Below are 26,400 nucleotides of genomic sequence, written 5' to 3'. Positions count from 1 at the left end.
TATGGAAACACTAATACCCAGGAATGGAAAAATCTACAGAAATTGGTGGACGTAGCCTAGTTAATCACAGGCAAAGCCCTTCCCACCACTGAACCCACTTAAAAGGAGTGCTGCCACAAGAAAGCAGCATAGATATGTTCCACCGAAGCAAAGAACGGATGGTAGGGTAAAAGAACCACGGTGCGCAAAGGATGTAGAAAATATAGGTAAGCAGAAAAAAGCTTGCAAAAAGTTCAAGAAACAAGGTACTGTTTGAGCTCTAGAAAATTACAAGGTTGCAAAGAAGGAGTTTAAGAATGAAATTAGGAGAGCTAGAAGGGGCCATGAGAAGGACTTGGCGAGCAGGATTAAGGAAAAGCCCAAGGCATTCTACAAGTATGTGAAGAGTAAGACCAATCAGGTGCGATAGTGGAAACATGTGCATAGAGTCGGAGGAGTTAGGGGACGTACTTAATGAATACCTTGCTTCAGTATTTACCAGGGAAAAGGACCTTGGCAATTATGCGATTGACTTACAGTGGACTGAAATGCTTGACCATATAGACATTAAGAAAAAGGATGTGCTGGAGCTTTTGACAAGCATCAAGTTAAATAAGTCACCAGATCCGGCCGAGATATACCCCAGGCTACTGCGGGAAGCGAGGGAGGAGATTGCTGAACCTCTGGCAATGATCTTTGCATCATCAATAGGGGTGGGAGGAGTAACAGAGGATAGCAAATATTGTTCCCTTGTTCAAGAAAGGGAGTAGAGATAACCCAGGAAATTACAGATCAGTGAGTCTTACTTCAGTAGTGGGCAAGTTGTTGGAGAGATCATGAGAGGCAGAATTTATGAACATTTGGAGAGACATAATCTAATTAGGGATAGTCAGCATGGCTTTGTCAAGGGCAGGTCATGCCTTACGAGCCTGATTGAATTCTTTTGAGGATGTAACAAAACAGATTGATGAAGGTAGAACAGTGGATGCAGTGTATATGGATTTCAGAAAGGTATTTGATATGGTACCCCATGGAAGGCTCATTCAGAAAGTAGGGAGGCATGGGATTCATGGAACCTTGCTTTGTGGATCCAGAATTAGCTTACCCACAGAAGGCAAAGGATGGTTGTGGATGGTTCATGTTCTGCCTGGAGGTCGGTGACCACAGGTGTTCCGCAGGGACCTGTTTTGGGACCCCTCCTCTTTGTGATTTTTATAAATGAGCAGGATGAGGAAGTAGAAGGGTTGGTTAGTAAGTCTGCTGATGACGCAAAAGTTGGGGATGTTGTGGACAGTCTGGAGGGTTGTCAGGCATTACAGCAGGACATCAACAGGATGCAGAATTGGGCTGAGAAGTGGTACATGGTGTGAAGTGGTTCACTTTGGTAGGTCAAATTTGAAGATAAAATATAATATTAATGGTAAGACTCTTGGAGGTGTGGAGGATTAGAGAGATCTTGGAGTCTATGTCCTTAGGACACTCAAAGCTGCTGCACAGGTTGACAATGTTGTTAAGAAGGCATATGGTGTGCTGGTCTTCATCAACTGTGGGATTGAGTTCAAGAGCCTTGAGGTTATACTGTTACAGCTTGGTCAGACCCCACTTGGAGTACTGCATTCATCTCTGGTCACCTCAATATAGGAAGGAAGAGGATACAATAAAAAGAGTACAGAGGAGATTTACAAGGATGTTGCCTGGATTGGAGAGAACGCCTTATGAGAATAGGTTGAGTGAGGTTGGCCTTTTCTCCTTGGAGTGATGGAGGATGAGTGGTGACCTGATAGAGGTGTATAAGATGATGAGAGGTATTGACCATGTGGAGAGCCAGAGACTTTTTCCCAGGTCTGAAATGGCTAACACGGCTAATGGCTAATGGCATAGCTTTAAGGTGCTTGGAAGTAGGCACGGGGGGATGTCAGGGGTGGATACAATAGGATCTTTTAGAAGTATCTTAGATAGGTACATGGAGCTTAGAAAAAATAGAGGGCAATGCATTAGGAGAATTCTAGGCTGTTTCTAGAGTTACATGGTCGGTACAACATTGTGGGCTAAAGGGCCTGCAATGTGCTGTAAATTTCTATGTTCATCCATTATCTAGGACCCCCATCATCAAGACCATGCTATTTTCTAGTGACTACCATCAGGCAGGAGGTACAGGAGTCTTAGGTCCCACACTACCAGGTTCAGGAGTAGTTATTACTCTGCAACCATCAGGCTTTGGAACCAGTGTGGATAACTTTACTAATCTCAACCCTGAATTCCTTCCACAACCTAGACCCCCTTTCAAGGTCTCAGCAACTCACATTCTCAGTGTTATTTAGTTAGTTAGTTAGTTAGTTATCTATCTATCTATCTATCTATTTATTTATTTGAAATGTGTACAATTTGTCTCCTTTTGTATATAGGTTGTTTGCCAGTCTTTGTTTATCTATAGACTTCATAAGTTCTACCTTATTTATTTAAATAAATCTCAAGGTAGTATAAGGTCACATACATATAATTAGACAGAAATTTACTTTAAGACTCTGTTCAATCTTCTACTGAGAAAGAATACCATTTTCCCATTCATGTGATTTTATTTTCTGGTTAATATTTAATCTTCAAAACATCTGATCTTTGAAGAGCCAGGGAATTTTGATGCACACCAGAGGGGATAAATTGGGTCTCAGTTAGAAAGCTTCCCTGTTTAACATGATCTGAAAGCCAGCAGTTCAGCCAGTGCTCCCTTGCTACACGGTTGTGTTCAATTCTATGCTCCAGACTCTGGAGAATTTGAACTCACACCTGCTACTATACAGACAAAGGTATCATCAACTGGCAGCTTGGAATCAACCAGTAATGCCTGGAATCTGTGCCAATTCTTCAAATCAAATATATAAAATTATACATCAGTTCGCTGCTTTCAAATTTATTTTTTTCCAAGTTAAAGGCATAGCTTCTCAATTAAATACAAGACTGCTACACTCCCTTTTATTTCAATCTAATCAGCAAACATTTCTGTTAAGTTTCAGTGAGCTGATGACTTTCTGGTAGGAGAGAAAGCCAGTCACAGAAGTAAAACCCAAGCTTGATGATTTGAAAACTGGCTGTTGGAACATGTTGAATAGGCCCAGTTGAGAACTTGTGGTTATGAGTTAAGGGTATTCAAGTATTTAACAAAGGAAGTTCCTATGTTAAATGTGAACTAATAAATCTTGGAACCCTGGATTAGCTAAGAAAAGTAGGGCCAGTGTTCAGTGTATGGTACCATTAGGTGAGAGACTAGGGTTAATACACACACAGACAGGTCAGCCCCCACTCTGGATTACACCATCTCAGTCAATGTTACACATCTGCTTCCAATGTTCTCTCCAGTTTTTTTCTGCTAGTTCTTGAGCAGAACTTGAGCACCCTAGTTTGCCTTGAGACATTATGCTAGGTTAGATGTGGCTGTCTTTCGAAGCATAATTGTTTGGCTATTCCGATAATAACTGTTCAGTTTCACTAATTCCACTTACACTGACATCATCAATAAAAGCCTGATTGAAATTTGAGTGTGAAATAAACGTTGATAAACTGGTAATGCTTCATGGTGAAAATTGTCAGCAATTTTCCCTCTCATTACAAGCGTTAATTGTTTGCACACAGCTCCTTGGTTACATTGTTGGAGAAAGATCAGTTATGCAAGCACTGTGAAATGAACACAACACAGAGTATTCATGAGTAATCTGGTGCTACTGTTTGTACCGCTGATAAGCACAGGAAGCCCATCAGTGAAATCCTCATTGCTTTTATCCAATGAAGTCACTTTGTGAAAGGTCACCGCCAAATTAAGATACAGAAATAGCTCTCCCAACAAGACTATAAACTTCACAACTACCTACTACTTCATTATAATTAACAACTGCTGCACTAAAATTACACTTGGACTTTTACACATTATCTACCCAAATTGTAATCTACACTGTGAATAGGAGCAAGATCACTGGCCCAATTTTCTCTTAGCTAATCCAGGGTACCAATATTTATGACTCACACTTAACTTTCTGGCTCAATCAGAAACTTCCTTTGCCAAATGCTTGAAGTTTTATCTGTGAGACACATGTCAGAACCCATTTCATCTTCATTTGAAGAAGAACAAAATGGGAATGCTTGCATAGGATCAGAATGGCTATCTGTTCTGTTAGCATGGCTGCATCAGAGATTGTTCAAATACCTCTCCACATTCCCAAAGCAGTTCCACTCATGGTTGTCAGAAGAAACGGAGAGCTTCAGAAGCACTTTTTCTCACTTTTCTGGTGAGAGAAGCTCAGGTGTTGAAGAAACAGCTCAAGGCTTGTCAAATCTCCCCATAAATTTAAAGTGGAAGAATGTGCGTAAAGGTAAATAATGGTAATTTGGGCTAAGTGGCTTGTTGGAGATCAGTTTCATGTCCATCTTCAGCAAGTCCCTCAATCACTTTCCATGCCAGAAACACATTCAGTTATTTCTTGGACATTTACTCAGGGACCATCCCCATTTGATCCACAAAGCTCATCTTCTCAGGCTTCTTGTTTTATTATATCTCAAGATATTTGATCATGTTATTGAGCAAATTCATCGTCTTCTCAGGCTATATCTCAAGCCATTTGATCATATTGTTGAGCAAATTCATTGGGGGTCAATTCTGTTCATCCCTTTCATCTGTTTATTTTACAGACAGAAGAAACTTCCACATTATAATTATTTTCCTAGCATCTCATTTCTTTTACCAAAATATTAATATGTCTCTTTACCCACATGCTGCTGTTTAACCCGAGTATTTCCAGTATTCTGTTTTAAGCTCAATCTTTAGCCTGGCTTTAAAAAAATCCTCTTAAGTACCCACTACATTTTTCTAAATTAAACCCATTTCATAATACAAACTTCATACAAAGTGCTCTTAATTTTATGCACTTAAACACACACTTGAATGAACCAATCACTACTCAAAACTTAATAATCCTCTTTCTCCTGCAAGTTCAAGGCATTTAATAGCCAAATGATTAGCTCAAACAACTATCTGATTAATTATTCCCTCCCTGAAAGCCACCTGAAGGTCATGATGCAGGATTAAGTTTATAACATTCTGAAAACAATACCAGAAGGGGGAATCTTCAAAACCAAACCCAAACATGGTGCATCCGGCTAGTAGGGTTGCCATTACCAACAGATGTTAACTCTAATTTGGATGGATAGAGGGTACTTTCATAATAATTGGGGAAAACATGGTTTGAGAAAAAAAACTGCACTCACACAAGCTACAAAAAATAAAAAATTATCCTGGTTATAATTCCAAGTGTTGACCATTTTTTTACAACTGTGAACACAGGTAAATGGAGCAAGAAGCTGAGGAAAACCAAAGCAACATCAGGAGAACAATGCCAAATATGACTAGTCACAAGGGGTATAGATGATTGAAGTGGCCAAGCTAGTTCAACACAGACAATGGACTAAGATGATGGAAGAGAATTTAGTGGTAACAAACATCTTTTAAGGCTACATTTTGAAGCAATCCTTCAAAAGGAAAATTTGAAACTATGGACCAAAGCCTACCTGCCATAGTAAGTCCTCCACTCACAAGCAATGGATATAAGCTGCAACAGAAGCTGTACGCAGGAGAGCTTATGGAAGACTTCCGCTGGCTCCCAGAAGAGTCTTGCTGGACCATACTCAATCAGAAACTCCATCATCTCCATGACTTGATCATGGGTGTAGGAGCAGGCCTAAAAGCAAGAATCAAAAATTTAGTTCCAATATGAGCCACCTCAACCTTCATGGACCTAATTCAGGTTTAGCAACTACTCAAGAATTACAAGAATCTGGAACTGATCAACATTAGGTAAATACAAGAGGTTTGCTTAGAGTAAAAGATCTTTGATTCAAAGTATGAACTCTTTGTTTCTCCAACTTAAACATCCACAATTTAGGTTTATTGTTATTTTACTCTGGAACTGCTGCAGGGGTTACTGAAACACGGGCAGTTTTCAACCTGAAGAGGATGAAGCTTCAGTGGATGGCATCTTGGACCTCTATAAATCAACACATCTGAATCTAACTGGCAATCCCTCCCATGCATCTCAAGCTCAACAGCAGCAGGAAGGGTTTTCCTGAAGAAAGCCTCCACCCACCCATGCTGTTTGAACAAAAAAAATGCAACAGATAGATACATCAAGCATTTTTTTGATAAAAATTCTTTACCTGATTTCTGCACAGAGGTGCATTTAAACTGTTCTCAGCATGTCCACATTTGAAAGAAACCCAGAACATGAAAAAAGAGAAGTCACTTATTAAGTCTGGCCTAAAAATCTGAATCCATTGTGGAGTTAGTTAGTGCTTAAGTGCATGCTGATAACCGAAACCCAAGTATGCGTAGCAGCCACCTCAGGAAAGATGTGATAGGAATTTAGATGCTCAACCTTAGAAGCATTAACAAAGTTAACACTTTTGATGAACACATTATGCATATGTCCATTAGGATCCTAGTACTCAACTCAGAGGCTCATACATCTATTGACAACATATAATATGAAGAACTGGCCATGTGCAAGGCTCAGGAAGGATAAAGAATGCAGTTTTTGACATTGTCCCAATAAAGTAGTCTTAAAAGCCTCTTTATGCCTTAATATTTTTTGTAGTAAAGGTTCACGAAAAATGAAACATTTTGAACAGATTTCCACCAGAATACATACAAAACATTTTAATGACAAAATACCTTCCTTACTTTAACTTAGAAACAGCCTCCTGGGAAATATTAGATTTAAATTACTAAAAATCTTGCTGAATGTTACTATCAAAGGATTGAACCTTCAGACACTATGACAATACATTTTTTCCAAACTATCTTACTGATTAATGAATCCTTTTACCTGCGCTTTGAAATGCTCCATGGAGGAAATGAAGTTTAGTTTGAAGACTCACAGGGAATCTTGATGCCCCAAGATGTGCATTTCTGCAAAGCAGCATTCAGGATGCCTTTATATAGCTATGTTGGCCTTGGTAGTGAGTAATAGCAGCAGCTTGTGTGACAGCTGGCCTAATCTGTTCAGAAGCTATTCTCACTGGTCAGGTGCTTTTAAAATAATACTTCATACCAGTGGATTTTTTTTTACCAAGAATACTCATGACCCCTAGCCTAGGAGAAAAAGTTTTCACCCCAATCAGAATTCTTGATTCAAGACAATTATTGATTTTGAATGTTTATTATTTCAAACGTTGCGCAAAATTCAAAACTTTCATAACACCAGCCAAAAACCATTCTGCTGTAGAGTTTATTCCAGTGAAAATTCTTCCAAATACATTGAAAGGATCAACAGAACTTCAATAAAATTGTGTTGATCATTTTAATTGTTGGAGGAATTGGCATAAAGGTTTCAATGTACACACCTTGCACGGTGGGTGAGGATGAACAATAGCGCCTCCTTCTGTCCGCTGCAAGGATCTCTTCACGTGCTCCAGCTTAATTCCCAAATGTGACTCAAAGTACCTCCGTAGTGCCATACACGTGTGCTTGGCTGTCTGGCGGCTGGCAAAGATTTCATCATCACTAAGCAGAGCACCCTGATCTTCCAAGTTTAAGATTTCTAGCGTGCTGATCTGTAGGAGTTAAACAAAATTAAACCCAGGCTATAAAACAAATTTAAAAAATCAAATTAAGGATTTTCTACATAGATAAAACAGGTCAGCAGGAGTTCATTCACTCATTGAGATCATCTTTAATCGGCAACTCTGCCAGTTCCACAAGCCTTAACTCCATTTCTCTTAACACTGTCATAAAAGAAAATCTTTGCTAATTTAATCAAACTTTTTGAAGACATTCCCAGATATTCATTAATTGAGAGAATATTCCTAATTTTATTCCACAATGGCATGTTTTATTAAATCATCTCATTCTTGATTCCCTCTAGTGCAAAGAGAAATAATTTTTCTGCATACGTTGAATCCATTTAACATTTATGTACACCCATTACATCACCACCAGGTATGTACAGGCTGGCACAAATGATAATTTACGGACCCAACCCAATGGAGAACTACAAAATTTTCTTTTTCTCAAATCTACCGTGTTTAAATGGGCAGTGGAAATATCAATCTTCTTGCTGATTAAAGATGCCCACATGCTGGCTCTCTCTCCTTCCCCACTACCCCTTATAATATCTCACTGTGATCCGAGACAGTAGTTTATTACAATTGCTTGCCTGCCCTGCTTGAGTGCAACTTTCTTTAGACCCAACAAAAAATGTTAAATTACAGCATCACCAAGAGCCTTTAGCAACCATACCAAATTAACCACCCGCCGAAGACCATCCTGCTTGTCAAAGAGCTCCAGTATGGAGCGGAAAGCAAATGAAATGGAGAAGAACATCGTGGCATGACAGCGGCCTGACTCATGGGAGCACTCTAGTAGCCAAAGAGTGTAACTGACAACGTCAGACAACACGGAGTGTGGGAGTAAGCACACCTAGAAAGAAAAGAACAATGAAACTAGGATCATTATGCTGAAAAAATACTAAACACTTGCATTGTCTTTTAACAGAAGAGATATATTTTATTGTACATTTTATCATCTCAGGAACAGTTAATGAAGTTGAGGAAGCTTCCTCTCCCCAAATACAGAATAATTCTTCCAATATCAGCTACATGAATATAATTCTCAAGTTGTAAAAATAGCATGTGAGAGTTTCCTTGTGGCTCAGATTTATCAGATTCATGGTCCATTCCAAAAGAGAAGAAACATCCCTAACCAAATTACAATGAATTAAGCTTATCCTACGAGATTGACTCAGTGTGCTTCTCAGAATCGTTGGACTCACCCGTTCCATTGCATCCTGGTTGTAAGCTAGATAATATAAACACAGGGAAACACCAGTGGCAGCCATGGAGGGTCTGGGGATCTCCAGCAACTTTTGAACACCTTCATGAGCCACAAATTCTGCAGCAAACTTCTTATGTAATAACAAAGAAGCCAGGTACTGTGGAGGAGGAAAGGCAGATATCAAATGAGCAGATTAAGCAGGTCAATGGGTAACTTACCGCACAGACACAAGGCAGAATGACAAACAATCTCCATTAAGTCCGTGCTACAAAAATCAAAAAGGTCAGCAGTCAATGCTTAAGGCTACAACAATCAGCTACAACTTGGTAGAGATACAGTTTCTCTAGATTCTCTTCCTTCCACCCAAAATTTCCCTCTGATGAAAGCAAAAAAGTTCATACCACAAGCAGACAGTCGTGTAATGATAAATTATTCCTAGTTATTCAGGACAGGTGTGGGCAAGATGGAAAAAAATAGCAACCAAATCTTGCACATCCTCATCAATATACACCCCCCCCCCCCCCCCCCCCCCACCAAGTTCACCTTCCAGGAGAGACCGCATGAAGGTTAATTTCTGCCACACAGTTTTATCCCTGGGATGTAGTACCCAACTGTGTTTAAACAAACCACCACATGACAGCTTTAATTAAGTCAGTACGGCATACAGCCTGTTTGAGAGAATAAGCTCACGATTCAAATCACTGATCATTGAAACAAATGCAAAGCCGGACTTATTATGACCTGTTATTGATTAATATGAGTGACTCAGCCAATTCAGCTTTTCCCCAGGACAATACCAGAAACAGAGGAACCAGATTAGGGTAATCTACTCTTTCTTTTTTTTAAAAAAAAAAGGGGGGGGGGGGGGGGGAGACTGTAAGTGAACAACACAAATGCCCTGTGCAGATCAGCTGGCGAAGTTATTTGCAAACATTCCTAAGCTCTTCCTGCTTCAATCTGAGGTTCCCACCTGCTTTAAGACCATGATCATCCTGGTACCAAAGAAAAACAAGGTAATGTGTTTTGAACAACTACTGCTCAGTAGCTGACATCTACCATTATGAAGTGCTTCGAGAAGCAATGCAATTTCCAATCTCCCAGACATCTCCATCCATTATGTTTATTGACTACAGCTCCATCTTCAATTCTATAATTCCAAGCCAACTCATCACCTCCTAAATTGTGGAGTATACACCACCTCTGCAACTGGATCCTTGACTTCTTGACCAATTGATCACAATGAGGATAAGCAGTAACACCTCTGCCATGATTATTCTCGACGTTGATGCTTCACCTTGACCAGCTGCTTTTCTAGCATTCTGAACATTCATTGCCCCTATCATGAATACTTCATGTGGGTGGTTGTTTTGCAAACCACTGTAACTCAGAATCATGTTCTTTCGTCACTGTTCAAAACTGAAGTGAGAATGCCTTCAATACAGACAAAAGTGATTCAAGAAGCCAACTCAGGAACCTCCTGAAGGGTGTACTCTCAGAAGGTGAGTCAGAGGAAATTGTTACAGCCCCCGTACCGGGACGGGGGAGAGGATGGAAAAAACCAAAAGGTTTTTGTGAGCTTTGTGCTAATGTTCGTGTTGCCTTCTTCGGGCCTCAAAGTGCTGCAGCTAAAGGTGGCATCCTTATCAACCAATCACAAACTAAAGAAACCAAGTATTATCATGGCTGAACAGTTTATTTACAACTTGTTATTCTAACTTATAGAGGGCTTAGATTAGTACCAACACCAAAGACAAAGGATGCCCTCTCGTACCTTAAGCGCTTCAAAAGTGAGTTGAACATCGTTAGTTTGCTTCAAGTCAATGTAGTACATGAGCAGCTCACGAGCACCAAGCTGCATAAATACAGCCAACAACTGGAGGAAATGATCAGAAACAATGAATTACTATAAATCTGTAAATATTAAAGAAAGGCATTTACATTTCAAGAAAGCTCCCAAATAATTGAACTGGTACAGAACTGCAGGTCTCAACCAAGGGGACAGGCCAAGGCCCCTGTAAAGAATTCACCTTCAATATTGGATTAGGGAGAGGAACCATGATGTACCAGTGACATCTATTGGAAAACCACAGCATTGCATTACTGTTCTGTGGGGAGAAAAATATGACAACTATGTTCATTTGACAGCCACACGTAAAGATTGAAAACAGTGCTGAAATCTGGAGCAATTAATGCTGTATGAACTCAATGGGTTGAGCAGCATCTGTGGAGGGAAATGGATGGTCAGTGTTACGGTCTTTATCAGGACCTTGTGTTGAGGGAAGACAGTGACAGAGAAGAGCGAAACAGAAGCTGGTAGGTACTAGGTGAAACCATATGGTGGGTAAGGAAGGGGAGATGGAAAAGGTGAACACTGGGTGAAACTGAGAAAGGAACTTGGGAGTCAGACACATGAAAAATTCAGTGTTCATGCCATTAGGCCCATAGGCTATCTAAACAGAACAGAAGGTACTGCTCTTCAAGGTTGTGAGTGGTCTCACCAGCAGCGGAGAAAGCCAAGGACAGACAGGATGTGTGGGAATGGAAAGGGGAGATGACATGACATGTAGCCAGAAACTCAGGATGGCCACTGCTGACATTGCACAGGTGCTCTAAGAAGTAATTGCCTAGACTATCCTTTGTCTCATCAACATACAGAAGGCCATATCAACAGCACTGAATGCAGTTGATAAGGTTGGAGGAGATTCATGTGAATCAGTCTCACATGGAAGTAACGTTTAGGTTCCTGGATAGTGATGGGGTGAGGGGTATAGACAAGAATGGCATCTCCTACAGTCACAGGGTAAACTTCCAAGGGATAGAGAGGGGTTGGTGGGCAGGGATGATTTGGACCAGGGAGTCACGGAGAAAGCTGAACTTTGCTGGGGGTGATGGGTAGGTAGAAAGGGGATGGAAATGAGGGCAAGATGTCGCTTGGCAGAAATGGCAAGCAATGATATACTGGATCAAAAGGCTAGTGGATGAAGACAAGGAAAACAGTTTCTCTTCTGTCTGGGGAGAGAAAGGGTGAGAGCAGACATGCAGGAAATTCTGTAAAGTAAATGTGTTTGAAGGCTCCATTAACCACAGGAGAGGGAAGGTATGGTTTCCCAAATTTTGGGGAAAGTCCTCAGGTTTCTATATCCAAACATTCTATATGTGTTAGGCTTAAAGGTGGCTCTAGACCCAAACCAACATGTCTTGTGGTGACTACAAGTCAGTTGTCTCAAAACACACCATCATTTTGGATCATAAGAATGGGAAATAAAGAATATTACAGCAAGAAAAAAGACCAGTTTTGCATCTCACCTCTTGATATTCTCCCAGAGGTGTTAAATACTGTAGAATTAATCTTTGCTCAATGGCAGGTGTCAAAGGGTAAAGGCTATAATTAGTGCCAATTACCCAAGGTGACATTTCTGACCAGCTATTTGACTGCTCATTACTTATTCGTTCAGATTCCAAGTTTGTAAAACTGAGTCTTTGTTTGGCTGCTTTATTTGTATTCTCTCTCTCTGTCCTTTGTCCATCCTTCCCCTTCATTCCTTCCTCATTCTCCATAGTCTTGATGGAGGAATTAATCCTGTTACTGGTTTTGTGCGACGAATTTAACTGAAAGGAGAGATTGTTAGCACAGTCCCCCACATCCTCAGCTTTCAAGGTATCACCATAGTCCATGTCCACAGCTTCCTCATCCATTGGAAGCAAGGCTGTAAAGTGTGGCCTCCGCGGGCTCTGCCATTTTGTCTTCTGGTTATTTTCCAGTTCTTGCAGTTGTAAGTCTCGTAAACGCTGTAGCATCACTGGTACCTTTGAACAATTGGAAAGGGTTATTAGCACTTTAAAAAAAGACATCTTTTTACAAAAATAAAATTTAAATCCAAATTTTCAGTGCTCAGTACCACTCTGATATAAAAGTCCATATGCGTATTGAAGATAGGAATGCCTTATTTGTTCCTGAAACATCAGTTGCTGAAAGGTCACCCACAAAATGGGCTCCTTTTGATTTATTAATATCACAATGCGTTTGGTACAAAACAACAATTATACCTACAAAGCAGGAATATATCCAAAACAAAATGTCATGGCAGAAACAACCTGCAGTATCCTTCCCACCCTCAGTCATTGGACTGGATTTAGGAGTTGCTGCTATATTCAGAAAACACACAAGAAGCTATTCAGGTAACAAATATTTTCAGAAGTGCAGTCGCTGTTATCCAGTTGATGCCTAGCACGTGACACACCAAAGCAGCACAGAAGGCACAGCAAGGTACACCTAACATCCAAAAACTAAGGGAAGCATTAAAGAATCACACATGTAATATTCCAGGTACCTTGGAAGCCATTCCCCTTTAAATACTGAGACCCAGTCTGAATCCTGTATTATTCATATATTCTTTTCAAATACATACTCTTTTAGAAATACTCGATATTAGCAAAATGTGATAGCAGCAAGAGGATGAGCAAATTCTTGATTTAATTAGAGGATGTACAGTAGAGGTTAACTAGTTTAGGGTGGGAGTAATGTGTTCGAATAAAGATAATTTCCATTCATTATAACGAGGCCACCAACCAATATCTCTAAATTTCTGTAAAGTGCAGTCTAACAAAGCATCTGTTCTCCCAACCTAAGTAAAGCCCAAGACAAGAAGTCCAACAAAGTTTCCCAACCTTTAAAATAAAACAGTATCACAATTCTTACCATCTGTGAATTTTCCTCCCGGTAATTGGCTGCAATATCTTGGTTTTCCATGGCTCCAGCAAGCAGACCTGTAGCATACGTTCTCAGTGGCTGATCAGATTCTTTTGCCCACTTGAATAAGTTTTCTACAATCCCCTCCTAAAGTGAACACAAAAATCATCAATAAATGGGATTCCTCTGGCTTCATCAGTAAGTCGTAAGCAGTTTGATGTCACAATTTAAATAATTCCACTACCAATAAAGTTAACCAAACAGGAATATTATGGCTTTAATTCTCTGAAATAAACAGAACATGTATTTCACTCAGACGCCATTGGTTATGCAAGCTGAAATAACAGCCATGGTATTCATAATAACAGGAAGATGTGATGAGGTGTGGATAAAATCCAATATTCCATCAGGACCAAAACAGGAAAGAAATTTCCCCCTCTGAGAGGTGGGGGTTAAATAGAGAAATGGCCTTAGATCATGATCTGTGTTCAAAGTCCAACACCAACACTATTCCCCTTAATTTACGGAAAAAATCCATTTCATATTGTCACCTCCAGGTCTGGCCTTTTATCCACCTTTCATTTAAAATCATTCAAGTATCAGCATTCAGCTTGAGACCCCATACTCCAGAGTCCCTCCCTAATTATCTGCCTGCTTTTTTTTGGCAGAATTGTCACCATACCAGAAGAAGGGCATCACTAGGTCTACATATTTTTCCTCAGTTTATAGTTACCTATCCTAATATCTCCATACATGACTCAAGTTTCTGATCGATGACATTGGTTCTTCAGCAGAATACAGGTTGTATTAGTGATCTTGAAATTAAGTGAAATGCATCACAATACAGGTGTCCCCACTTTACGAATGTTCGCTTTACACCACTTCGCCTTTACAAAAGACCTACATTAGTAACCTGTTTTCACATTACAAAGATGATTTTCGCTTTTACAAATATTTTCCCCATATAACTTACTGGTTCTTCGCTTTATGGCACTTCGGCTTAAGAAAGGTTTCATAGGAACGCTCTACCTTTGTGAGGGGGGGGGGGAACACCTGTATTATTCATTTTTTAGACAGCTAATCACATTCTTAATTCTCTCATCTATCTAACCAGCTGCCTTCAGGAATCCTTGGACATACACACAAGGTCCACGGACTACCTTATTAGTCCCCTTTTGTGAGAATATTTCTAGGTTATACCTCTTCAAACTTTGTCAATTCTAATTTTACATTGTCAAATTAGTTGATCTTTAATTCCACTTTGTATTTCATTCATCATTTTCCTTCCACTTAAAAAGTTCAACTTTAGATCCTTAGCCTTCAAACATTACTAACCTAAACATAACAAAGATGGCTGTTTCCCCACTTACACAAACCTGTTCCTCAGAATTAAGTTCAACAATGCTAGCATTCTTGCTAGACTGAAAACATACCCTACAACAAGAATGCCCTACCTGCTTAACTCTCACTTCTGACACCTCAAAATCACTCTTTATCCATCTTTCCAGCACTATCTAAACTCTCCAATGAACACTCTTACACCAGATTATTTCCCCTGCCTTTTTTGAACATCTTAAAAACATTATGCCCTGCGCTTTGTGGATTTACACATGCCTTCACACCTTTCACCATGTTTAACTATACTTCTGCCAACTCCATTGCTGATCCAATCCTATTGCGCCTATTCCTCTTTTTAACTGTTACATGTTAGTGTCCCTCTAAATTTTAAAATTTAATTTAACAGCTCTCCTCTTGCAAACTCTCTCACAAGGGTGTTGATTCTAATTGTGTTTTTTAACGGTCCCAGAAATAGACCTTAAGACATAGGAGTAGAATTAGTCCATTCAGGCCATCAGGTTTGATAATAAATTAACTTTGAACTTTGAAACCTGCAACTCATCCAACTCTAAGTCCTGCACCACCTCGGCTCCTGGTTTGGCAAAACCTCAATTTTAAAATTTATACCACCCCAATTATTATAACTTCCCCTAATCCTACGATGGTTGCCTGATGAAGCTTGGAAATAAACATTCCATCAAGAGATTCCATAAGACTGTCCAAAACCCTTGACCTCTGTTCTCTTAAGCAGTTCATAAACTTATGGTGATCTAGGCTGAAATCTTTTTGTAGCTTAATAGCAAATTTTGCTTTGAAAATGTTTCCAAGAAACTGTTCAGTAGGCTAAAAGTAATACAAACAAAAAAAAGGTTAAAATGCAGACAGATAGAAGAGCTGCACAATGGAAATTTCCAAGACTCTACATACGCCTCTCAAGGTTAAAGAGCACAGGAAGGGTGAATTCAAACAAATTAAATCACAACACAGTTTGATCTGTTAAAGCACCATAGTCAAACATGGAATTTCTTAATAAGTGATCTATAAAAACCTGACTGTGGATCTGAAAATTCTCTGCAAGTCATCCGATGAGGCTCTATTATGCTGGCTGGTTCTTCCCCACTATCTGATCTACAAACTTCTGTCAAATATTGAAACTACCCCTAAGAATACGTAACAAAAAAGGACAAGCTGAGTAGAGAATGGAGTTGAAGCTTAATTCAGAGATGAATACAGAGCAAATATAAATTTGGAACTAATAAAAGCCAATTATTGTACAGCTGTCAAAAATGTGGGATGCAAATAACAATGCACAATGCAGAAATAGGTGATATTACAGTCCTGATACATAATAAGCTCATCTTCACTGAAACCAATTAGTACTATCAGCTCTTCCACCCCCCCCCCCCCCCCAAATAGCTTTCTGAATTCTGCATGACTTAATATGCACCTAATTCTCATCTGAACTAGTTGAGAAGCCCTGGAAACTGCCTGGTGATAAATGTTCGACAGTTTTACACTTTAGAATACAAACATGCCCCTTTATCACAAGGTGCTTCTTCAGCAAGCCAGCATATCCTTCCTTGCTTTCTACCAATACTCCCATCTCTTCTCAATGAGGGCACTGACTTGCATTTTGACCCCAACACTTCATTCAAATTTCTTAAAGATCTAAGGGAAGAGACTGATGTTTGTAACTACTCAGTAGGTTAATGCTGGTACTTCAGCTGAAATCAATGATCACTTCTGATGGAGTTGTACAATTAGATTGTGATTATGGTACTTCTATACACTGGGACGGTATGCATGGCAACACTTGTAGACTGCCCCAGCACATCGTTAGGCTGTGTGGATTGTTAACTCAAATGACACATTTCACTGTATGTTTCAACATACATGAGATAAGAAAATGAATCTGGATCTGGAACATAACCCAATAAAAACACCCTTGATTGTAAATGCAGCCTTCTTCCTACCTTCTCTTGAAAAACAACAGCAGTTTCCAATCCAGGCATAATGTCCAAGAGAAGTCTGCATGCTGAAGTGTTGACTACAGGGTCTCTACTAGTCATTACGTAAGTATTCACCAGCTTCTCAAGGCACAGAGAAAAATATGGAAAGATATGGAAAGACAACAATCAGAACATAAATTAAGGATCATATGCTTATTTGCCTGAAGATTTATACCACAGCAATTTAATAGTAGAACTTTCAATAAATTCCTCATTCTCCATTGTAAGGGTTAGATGGTGGATGGGGATCATGAGCATGTGTGGGGGAGGGAAGAAAAAAAAGCACCATGTTGCTGTGATGGTATAAAGATGACAAAATCTGCAGATGCTGGAAATCCAAAGCTACACACACAAAATACTGGAGGAACTCAGCAGGTCAGGTAGCATCTATGGAAAAGAGAACAGTTGCTGCCTGGCCTGCCAAGTTCCTCCTGCATTTTTTGTGTGTTGAAGTGGTTTACTTGGACAGGTTCCAAGAGATAGGCTTTGATTAGTGTCAGGTTTAAATTTCCGTGGTGCTTTTTTTTCCTGTTGAGTTTCTTTTGAAGCAAACTTAAGGTAGTAGGTCCAACTTACTGAATTCATAAAGTCATCATTTTTGAAGAGTATTTTTAACAAATGCCCCAACCTACATTCTGGATCCGCTCGACCTGAAAGAAATGGATAGTAACTTATATTACACTTTCTTCACATTAGATTTCTGCCATCAAGGGTTTTGTCAGTTTTATATTAAATACCTCAGAATACGTGTGTGGGTGTGCGTGTATGTATAAAAATGTTTGTGTGTGTGTGAACTCAACTGGTGGGTAACATTTCTATAGATTGTGAACACTTCCAAAACCTGCAAATAGTTCTTAGCTTAAAAATGATCTGCCAAAGACTAATCAAAGTGGATTTTTTCTCTTTTGCATAATAGGCAGATCAGCCCTCTAACACTTCCATCATTCAATGAATTTGGCTGTCATGTGATCAAGGCCCATAAGCCTCTATGCTTTTAACCTTTTTAGAGAAATATCAAGTTGTCATTTGCAATTAGGATATGTGTTATGCAGGTATGGTTTAGCAGTTAATATTGCTGATAACCATCACAAAGCCTCACAAAATTCACTTTCCTTCTGTATATTTAATTCAAGATAAGTTAAAATTCCTTTTAAAGTCACCCTGGCTCTTCCTTAATGATCAGCTTTCCTGAGTAGAGAACTCCAGAGACTTGTCACAATTTGGAAGAAGTTCCTGTGTGTATATTGCTTAATTAGGCCCAGCCAAGAATCCAAGCAACAGAACTGTACTATTATATATTCCTCATACATTGTTCTTTTCCTGGTGCAGATCTGGCCTTTTAGAGATCAGTTTGCTTAACTAGAAATGGTCCCTCTTACCTGGGTGCCTATCATCAAAGGGGTCAGGGTCAGCCTTATGGTATTCCTCAGTCTCTTTCTCAATGAGGTCTGAAATCCTGCAAGGAATCAACAGGGATATTAATTCCACAAAACTTTTGCACCTGAAACCTATTCAATCTCTGTGATTGCAGCCATTTAAAGGTAAAAAGTTTTTTTCCTTCTTGAACTAGAACATTACAGCACAGTACAGGCCTTTTGGCCAGCGATATGCCAATCTTTTAATCGACTCCAAGAGCAATCTAACCCTTCCCTCCTGCACAGCCCTTCATTTTTCTATCACCATGACCCTATTGAAGTTTAAGAAAATGTCCCCAACTTATCTGCCTCTATAACCACCCCAGGTAGGGCATTTCACACACTTACCAAACTCTTTAAAAAAAAACTTTATCCTGATATCCCCCTAAACATTACTCTAACCTGCTTAAAACTATGTCCCCTCTATTAGCTATTCTCTCCCACCTCCCAGTACAATCGAGAAAAAAAATACTATAATAAAGACAGGAAGAGAGTTGACACCAAGTCTGAGAGAAGACAGTTAAATAACATTTGTATGTGTTTCCTCTAAAAAGCACTGCAGATATTACTTCTAATGCTGTGTATTAATTCAGCTCATCCACACTATTGGCCCCAGTAACTCCAACTTTCACATGCCTTTAATTTTAACAGCTAATGGTGTATGTAATAAAGAAGTTTTGTGCTCATTGTGACAGATTTTACTGACACTTTCTACTTTTGACACTGCTAGCATCAAACATTCCCAGCACAAATAAAAGCAAAGTAGCCAAGAGTGCAACGCATTATTCTGCTCACACCCATGCGACTGATCTCCAAGACAAGATCAGAAACAAAGTAATCGGCTGCAAGGCACATATTCCATTACTTTAGAGATTTCTCCCTGCACCACATTCACCAAAGCTTCTTCAATAGACCCTGAAATTCGTGACCATCAAGGGATTGAAGGATAAGTAAAGCTATCATACATGAGCAACCATCTCCACAATCCCTTACACATACTATCATGACTCAAGAAATATTTATAATTGTTGGGTCACTATCTACCCAATATTGCATGACACTACCTATCACCTTCAAGGACAATAAATAAAACATAGGAGCAGAATTAGACTATTTGGTCCATCAAGTCAGTTCCACCATTCAATCATGGCTGGTTTATTATCCATCTCAACCCCGTTCTCCTGCCTTCTCCCCATAACCTTTTATGCGCTCACTAATCACGAACTGATCAACCTCTGCTTTAAATATATCCAACGAGTTGGCCTTCACAGCCATCTGTGGCAATGAATTCCATGGATTCATCACCCTCTGGCCAAAGAAATTCCTCATCTTTGTTCTGAAGGGATGTCCTTCTATTCTGAGATTGTACCCTCTGGTCCTAGCCACTCACACAATTGGAATCATCCTCTCTACATCCACTCTTTTTAGAGCCTTTCAATATTTGACAGGTTTCAACTGAGAACCCCCTCATTCTTGTAAGCTTCAGCAAGTACAGCCTCAGAGCTATCAAACACTCCTCATACCTTTCATTCTCATGAACCTCATCAATGCCAAATATTTAGGTTGTCTTGAATATCTCAACCCATGAATAAAAGTTACAAATAAAGCTCCCATTTTAATTCTCATCCTCTTCTCTAGTGCTCTCTTTAAACACAGCATTCTTCCATGTGCATTCATTTCCGATAAATTCTGTAAGTGCATACCTCCACAACATGCATCAATTTCTCCAATTTGTGCCAAACAATTCAACTTAAAACATCTTGTAGATTGTTTTAAGGAAGACCTTTAGAATTGTCCTTTCTAGAATTAAAAAAAAGTTTTGACCTACTTGGTCAGCACAGGAATAACATTCTGCTCGTTGCTATTCTCTCGCTCCCACTGTTCCAGTAATGAAGTGAGTTCTGCTTTCGAATCCACATTCGAAGTTACGGAAGCCATTGTTGAACCTGGCAAGAAAGTGCACAGCACATTACTAAATGTTAGAATCACCAAATGATGAATCACTAAAGCTAATAAAACACATAACCAAATGCTTGGACAAAGGCGTAGGTTCTAAGAGACCTTTACGTGAATAGAGTGAGGCAGAGATACTTACAGGTTTAGGACCAGTTCAGATTAAGGATACCCCGCATAGAATAATGATAATTAGGAAGCAAAAGACTAGAAATGGATGAATATAGGTATCTCAGAGGCTTATAGAAACGGAGGTTGATAGTAACCTGCTGCCAAACAGGTCGAAGGGTAAAGGCCAGACTAACAGTGGTCCACCTGTAGCCAGACAGTATCATCCACCACAAATTAACCCAACAAGCCTATTTGACTTTCCCCATCACAAGGAAATTCCAAAGTACATCAATGCCAATATTTTTTGATATTATCACAGTAATACTGCAGAGACTAATTAAGATGCCCTGATGTTACTGATTGATGAAGGAACGCCTGATGTTTTATTTGAATATTGTTATCGGGTCTTTTCAGGAAGCTTTGGTAATATGGTTGTACTGGAGGATTAGTCTGAAGTATTAGTAAGGCTTATTTTAAGTCAGTCAGAAGCACATCCCAAAATATCATCTCATGACATCACTGTGGTGCCTGGGTGAAGGAGCGGGAGCAGCTGTAACCAAAATATCCTCTTTTTATTATATTTAGTTTAGAGCCAATCCTGCCCAGTCATCACCTTATAGAACTAGATCACTACAGCACAGAAACAAGCTCTTCGGCCCATCTAGTCAATGCCAAACTATTATTCTGCCTAGTCCTATTGACCTGCACCTGGATCTTAGCCCTCCATACCCCTTCCATCCATGTACTTATCCAAACTTCTTAAATGTTGCAATGAAACTCACACTCACCATTTACACTAGCAGCTTGTTCCACCCTCTCATCACCCTCTGACTGAAGTTTCCCTCATGTTCCTTTAAATATCTCACCATTCACCCATAACCCTTGACCTAAAGTTTTAGTCTCACCCAACCTCAGTGGAAAAAGCCTGCTTGCATTAACCCTGTCTATACTCTGATAAACTGAAGATGCCAAACACTGCTACTCATGTCTGAAATTACACTGACCCATGCAATGTTCACTCTGTTCCTAATGTGCAACAATAAAATTCTAACCGATTTTAAATTCCTTCATCTTTTATCCTCACCAAGTCTGCCCAGATCTCTTCTCTAACTGCCCATTCCACAGCATCTATTTATTATTGACTGTCAACAGGGTTTAGACCCTACCCAACAAAATTCCTACTCCAAAGCTCAACATTTTGACACTAATTACAAACTATGTTGACCTATGATGCATACTTCTAGCAATTTTCTAATAATAGTTAATAATAGTTAATAATAATAATAATAATAATAATACACAAACTTCCAAAAATGGGGCTTTATTTTATTTGAAATCACCTTTGGCTATATGAGATGTTCACCATAGATGCCATTTTGTTTTATCTGACCACCTTGGTCATTTAAAATTCTGCCTTAAGCAGATTTGAGTCCGTTTCCCCACAGCTCCAGAACTTAGCTCTTTGGTCTAACTCTGGCCTATAAAACCCAAAATGAGTACCAACAAGCAGGTTATTACAAGTGAGTGTTGTCTGATGACATATTGGCGACTTTAGTCATTGTTTCAGTTGCTTTCAGCACTCTGCTGTCTGATTAGTTTAAGTGATAATTAGCCCAAATGGATGAGTCCCACTTTTGAGAAACAAAACATACCTACCTGGTTAATGTTCCACAATTTTGGACAGACGCCAATGTTGTAACAGTACTAGCTTTCTTGGCTAAAGGAGTGCAAACCTTAAGCACTACAGCCTATATATTGCACATTCCCAAAGCTTTGCCGTATTTACTGCTTTTACTCTCATCACTTGGGATGGATCGAATTTGCTTCTGTGATGGTGTGGATTTTCAGGAGGAAATCAAAGCAGATGTGGCTAAAAATGATTGTAAATGCTTCAAGCCTGGTCTTTGGCATTGGGACTTGCCATTGTTGAAAATGGGCATTTTCAAATTGCCCATCAGCATTCATGATCAGCTGTGACAGAAGTACAAAACTCTAATCCAATTCATTGGTGAGATTGCTCAGCTAAGTTTATTTTGTGCTGCCATTCAGCTTTACCAAGTTGACAACTCATTTTGAGGTGCAACTAGAGCTGCTCCCTACATTCCATCTGTACACTTCATTCTGTGGATTGATCCTCCAGCAATGGACCAAGGGGTGACAGATCATGTTGGTGTACACTGCAGCCAGTTCCAAGCTCCTGAATCTGCTTTAAATTCAAAATTGAATTAATAGCACTGCTACCATGAATTAGCATTGCACGCTTTATGGTATGTTATGTACACCAGTTGTCATGCAATTACAGATTGTTTATCCAAACTTCGGAGTCCGGGTTAGAACATTCTAACACTGGAGTAGCACAGCTTGCCATTAGATTACTCAGAGGTGATGAATTAAGAATACAAGGGCAAAGGATATCAGACATTACAAAATCATATGTTAAAGCAATGAAAGTAAATGATTTTTGTTGGTTACAGGAAATGAAATATGCAACAAAACTCAAGATTGAAAAGGGCAAAAGCAAATTATGAGAAAGAAAGAGCCCATAACAAGGGCAGGACACTATGTATGAGGTGCAAAGGAGCTTGCTGGTGTCAGCAAATTTGAGACTAGTGAGCACTTATTGATGAGGTGTGAACTTGGGAAATATGAGAACTGCAAAGACTGAAGAGCTATTCACAAATCTGCTCTGGTTACAATCATGAGGTTGGGAGTTCAATGAAGCAAATGCATTCCTGAGAAACTTGGCAATGCTGTGGAGAGGCAGACAAGAAAAGAAAGCTTTTCCCTTTGGCATTCAGGTATGAAATAAGTTAGTGAAACAACACTCTACAGTCTAACACAACTGTATGCCTAGTTGTAACATCAACAAACTGCAGCTGTAAATACCGCAACACATTTCCACAGGAAATGTGAATATGAAGGATTCAAAGGAAAACATTGGTTTTGCACAGTGTGAAAAATACAATGATGGCACGTGTACTGAGAAGTTAGGAAACACTAACCACAACATTGGTAAAGAAAACACTATCACTGTAGGTTATAGCTCACATATTACAAGTCCAGGGCAGAACAGGACAAATGCCAGTAAACCAACTCTTGCAACCTAACCAACTTTTTGACAAAGTCTGAACCACACATCATCAATAAGCAAAAGAACAGCGAGACAGAATGCAAAACCTTCATCCCACAACGTTGTGCTGATCTTTAAACCTACTCTAAGATCAATCAAACCCTCCTTCCTTATACCCCTCTGTTGTTCTATCTCCACTTCTGGCAGCACATTCTATGCATCCACTACTCTGTGCAAAGAACTTAATATATCTCTGACATTCCCCTATACTTTCCTCTAATCATTTAAATTATGTTCCCTTGCATTTCCTCCCTGGGGAAGAGTCTCTGGCTATCCGCTTGATCAATGCCTCTATTCAGTACACCTCTATTAACTCACCTCTCATCTTCCTTTGCTCCAAAGAAAAAAAGACCTAGCTTGCTCAACCTATCTTTATAAGACATGCCCTCTAGACCAACCATCACCCTGGTATATCGCTTCTGCTCTCTCTCTCTCTCTAAATCTTCCTATAATGAGGCGACCAGAACTGAACACGATATTCCAAATATGGTGTAACCAGGGTTTCATAGAGCTGCAACATTACCTTTCAGCTCTTGAATTCAATCCTCCACACTGCTGAACAATTGAATTTATGTTCAAGACTTCTAATGTATTTATCTTCTTTTTCCACATTCTGTAATGTAACACAACTTCAACATTACACCGCTGCTGGGAAAGCATGGAAAACTATCAAAATACAGAGTTAGAAGTAAACTTCGATCACAATTGATAACAATGCTACGGTGTTGCTCAGAGAGCTGCCAAAAAGGAAAGGGAAACAAACACAAGTCTGAGTCTATCAAATAAATCTCTCCTTCCCGCCTTTGGTTAATGCTTTTCCTGTTCTGCCTTTCTCAATGTTATTTTCCATTGTGTTATTCTGCATGACTTGGATGTGGTAGATACTTCTCAGACTCCCTCCTAATTCCTCTACAGCCACTGTGCAGACATAGAGAACATCTGAGGGCTGAGAAACAATATCCCTGCTGTAACAATCTGTTTGGCTTAAGTGCAACTCCAGACCAACAGTAGCATGGAAATTAAATATTTCTCTTGATTCAGTAGCAGTCATGGATAAGCAATAAATGCCTGCTTCACCAGCAATGTCACAAAATATACATTACCTAATCCAAGGTTAGGGACAACAAGAGTTGGCCTATTGGTCCCTTAAGCCTGTCCTAAGTCAATGTGACCATGGCTGATCTATCGTAGCCCTCATCTCCCCATTGCCTTCAATCCCTGATCTTTCAAAACACCAACCCCCTCTTTAAATACAACCAATGTATCAGCCTCCACAAACATCTGGGGCAGACAATTCTGAAGATTCATCACCCTCTGTGAGAGGCTGTTCCTACTCAGGTCAGTTTTAAATGACTGCTCCCAGAACATTATACCTCATTTGTGATTGATTCTCCCATTAGGAAATATCGATATCTATCCTGTCATCCCATTAGGAAATCATAAGTTTCAGTAAGATAACATGCATTTTTCTGAACTACAAAATATATGGCACAGAAGCAGACTTTTTGGGCTATCATTTCTATGTTGGTCATCAAGTATCTACACCAAACTCACTCCCAGCATTATGGTTGTAGTATACTACCTCTTGTCAATTCATACGTTTGTCCAGATGCTTAAACATTGCGAGTTGTGTATCCACCACCTTTTCACGACTGCAGCCATCCCCAGATGAAAAAAATTCCCCAGTACCCTCAAAAACTCATAGTCATCTTAAATCTACGACATATCTGTCATGGGTACAAGTTTCTATCTCCCTTTGCATCTCATAATGTTGTGTCAGGTCCCCCTGCAAACTCTGATGCTCTAAGGAAAACAAGACAAGCCACTCAAATCTCCCTTTATAAACATTTTATCCCAACATGGGATGCACCTTCTCCATTGTAACCACATCTTTCCCACAACGTGGAAACTAGTTTTCCAGCAATGGCCTAACCAATGTTTTATGAAGTTGGACCAAGACCCCCTGCATTTACATTTTATGCCCTGGATAACAAAGTCAAACATCCCACTCACTTTCACCACCCAGTTACTTGTGCTGCCAAGGTCAGGGTTCTTTGAGTTGCAAACCAAGGACGTTTGTTCTTCAATACTCCCATTCATGATATATGGTCACCTCCAAACTGCCTCATTTCATACATCAGGACTAGAGTCCCTATGTCACTGCTCCACCCAACTGACGAATAATCTGTTACTGAAAACACCAACTTTTGTGACATCTACAAGCTTACTCACAGTGATACACTAGATGTTAATGACTTGGTTGTTAATAGCAATGCTACACTGATAGCTGTAATTTCAAATATTGATCAGCTTTCTTCATTTATTTGCCTGACCTGTTAAAACTTGGGTTAAAATAGACAGAGTTTAGTTTAGTTTATCCATCTTCTCATGTTCTTAGTGCCCTTATCTGCACTGCCTGCTGGACTGATTAAATTTTTCTTCTAATTAGAATGTGCCTTCCTTTCCAGCTTACTGTGTCCCAACCCTGTACCCAGCTCTGCACAGCTCAAACAAGCCTTCCAGCAAACCAGTTCTAGCTCAGGTGCACTCTGCCTGCTTGTACAGGTTTCACAGCAAATCCACCTGCAGTTTCAGGACCAGCTAGTCAGGAGCTGCAGCCAAATACACTTCCTGCACCCTTGGTTTCCTGGTTTCTAATTTGCTGAAATAGATAAATTGTTTCATTTCCCTCCCAGCTGTTTCGGCATCTCCAAGCCTGAATGCTTGAAATTGCAGCCTACTATACATGTACCCATCTAAACTTCTCTTAAACCAAAGGTTCCCACAGACTCCTTGCTTAATGGTATGGGTCCATGGCATAAAAAAAAGTTGGGAACTTGTCTTAAACATTGAAATCGAGCTTGCATTCACCACTTGTGCTGGCAGCCTGTTCCACACTCTCATGACCTTCTGCATGAAGAAGATTCCCATCATGTTCCCCTTAAACTTTTCACCTTTCACCC

General features: G+C 39.7%; 1 protein-coding gene across 4 annotated transcripts in view; it reads right to left on the bottom strand.

The window, feature by feature from the left end:
- Positions 1 to 26,400, bottom strand: part of LOC140741940 (DDB1- and CUL4-associated factor 1-like) — an 83,042-nt gene that overhangs the window by 44,360 nt on the left and 12,282 nt on the right. For 3 of the 4 annotated variants that reach the window (XM_073072530.1, XM_073072532.1, XM_073072531.1), the window contains exons 2-12: positions 20,072 to 20,189; positions 18,208 to 18,284; positions 17,405 to 17,478; positions 16,793 to 16,909; positions 13,491 to 13,628; positions 12,098 to 12,598; positions 10,563 to 10,664; positions 8,790 to 8,948; positions 8,258 to 8,437; positions 7,363 to 7,572; positions 5,533 to 5,702 (exon numbers count right to left, since the gene is read on the bottom strand). In XM_073072530.1, coding sequence (XP_072928631.1) covers positions 5,533 to 5,702; positions 7,363 to 7,572; positions 8,258 to 8,437; positions 8,790 to 8,948; positions 10,563 to 10,664; positions 12,098 to 12,598; positions 13,491 to 13,628; positions 16,793 to 16,909; positions 17,405 to 17,478; positions 18,208 to 18,284; positions 20,072 to 20,181 — 1,838 coding nt within the window. In that variant the 5' untranslated portion in view covers positions 20,182 to 20,189. The remainder of the gene's footprint in view (positions 1 to 5,532; positions 5,703 to 7,362; positions 7,573 to 8,257; positions 8,438 to 8,789; positions 8,949 to 10,562; positions 10,665 to 12,097; positions 12,599 to 13,490; positions 13,629 to 16,792; positions 16,910 to 17,404; positions 17,479 to 18,207; positions 18,285 to 20,071; positions 20,190 to 26,400) is intronic. The other variant, XM_073072533.1, reaches the window with a different exon arrangement.

This window comes from Hemitrygon akajei, chromosome 19 (genome assembly GCF_048418815.1).
Source record: "Hemitrygon akajei chromosome 19, sHemAka1.3, whole genome shotgun sequence".
In the NCBI taxonomy this organism is placed as follows: Eukaryota; Metazoa; Chordata; class Chondrichthyes; order Myliobatiformes; family Dasyatidae; genus Hemitrygon; species Hemitrygon akajei.
Note: the sequence above shows the minus strand (reverse complement) of the source record. Positions and strands in the feature narration are given on the sequence as shown.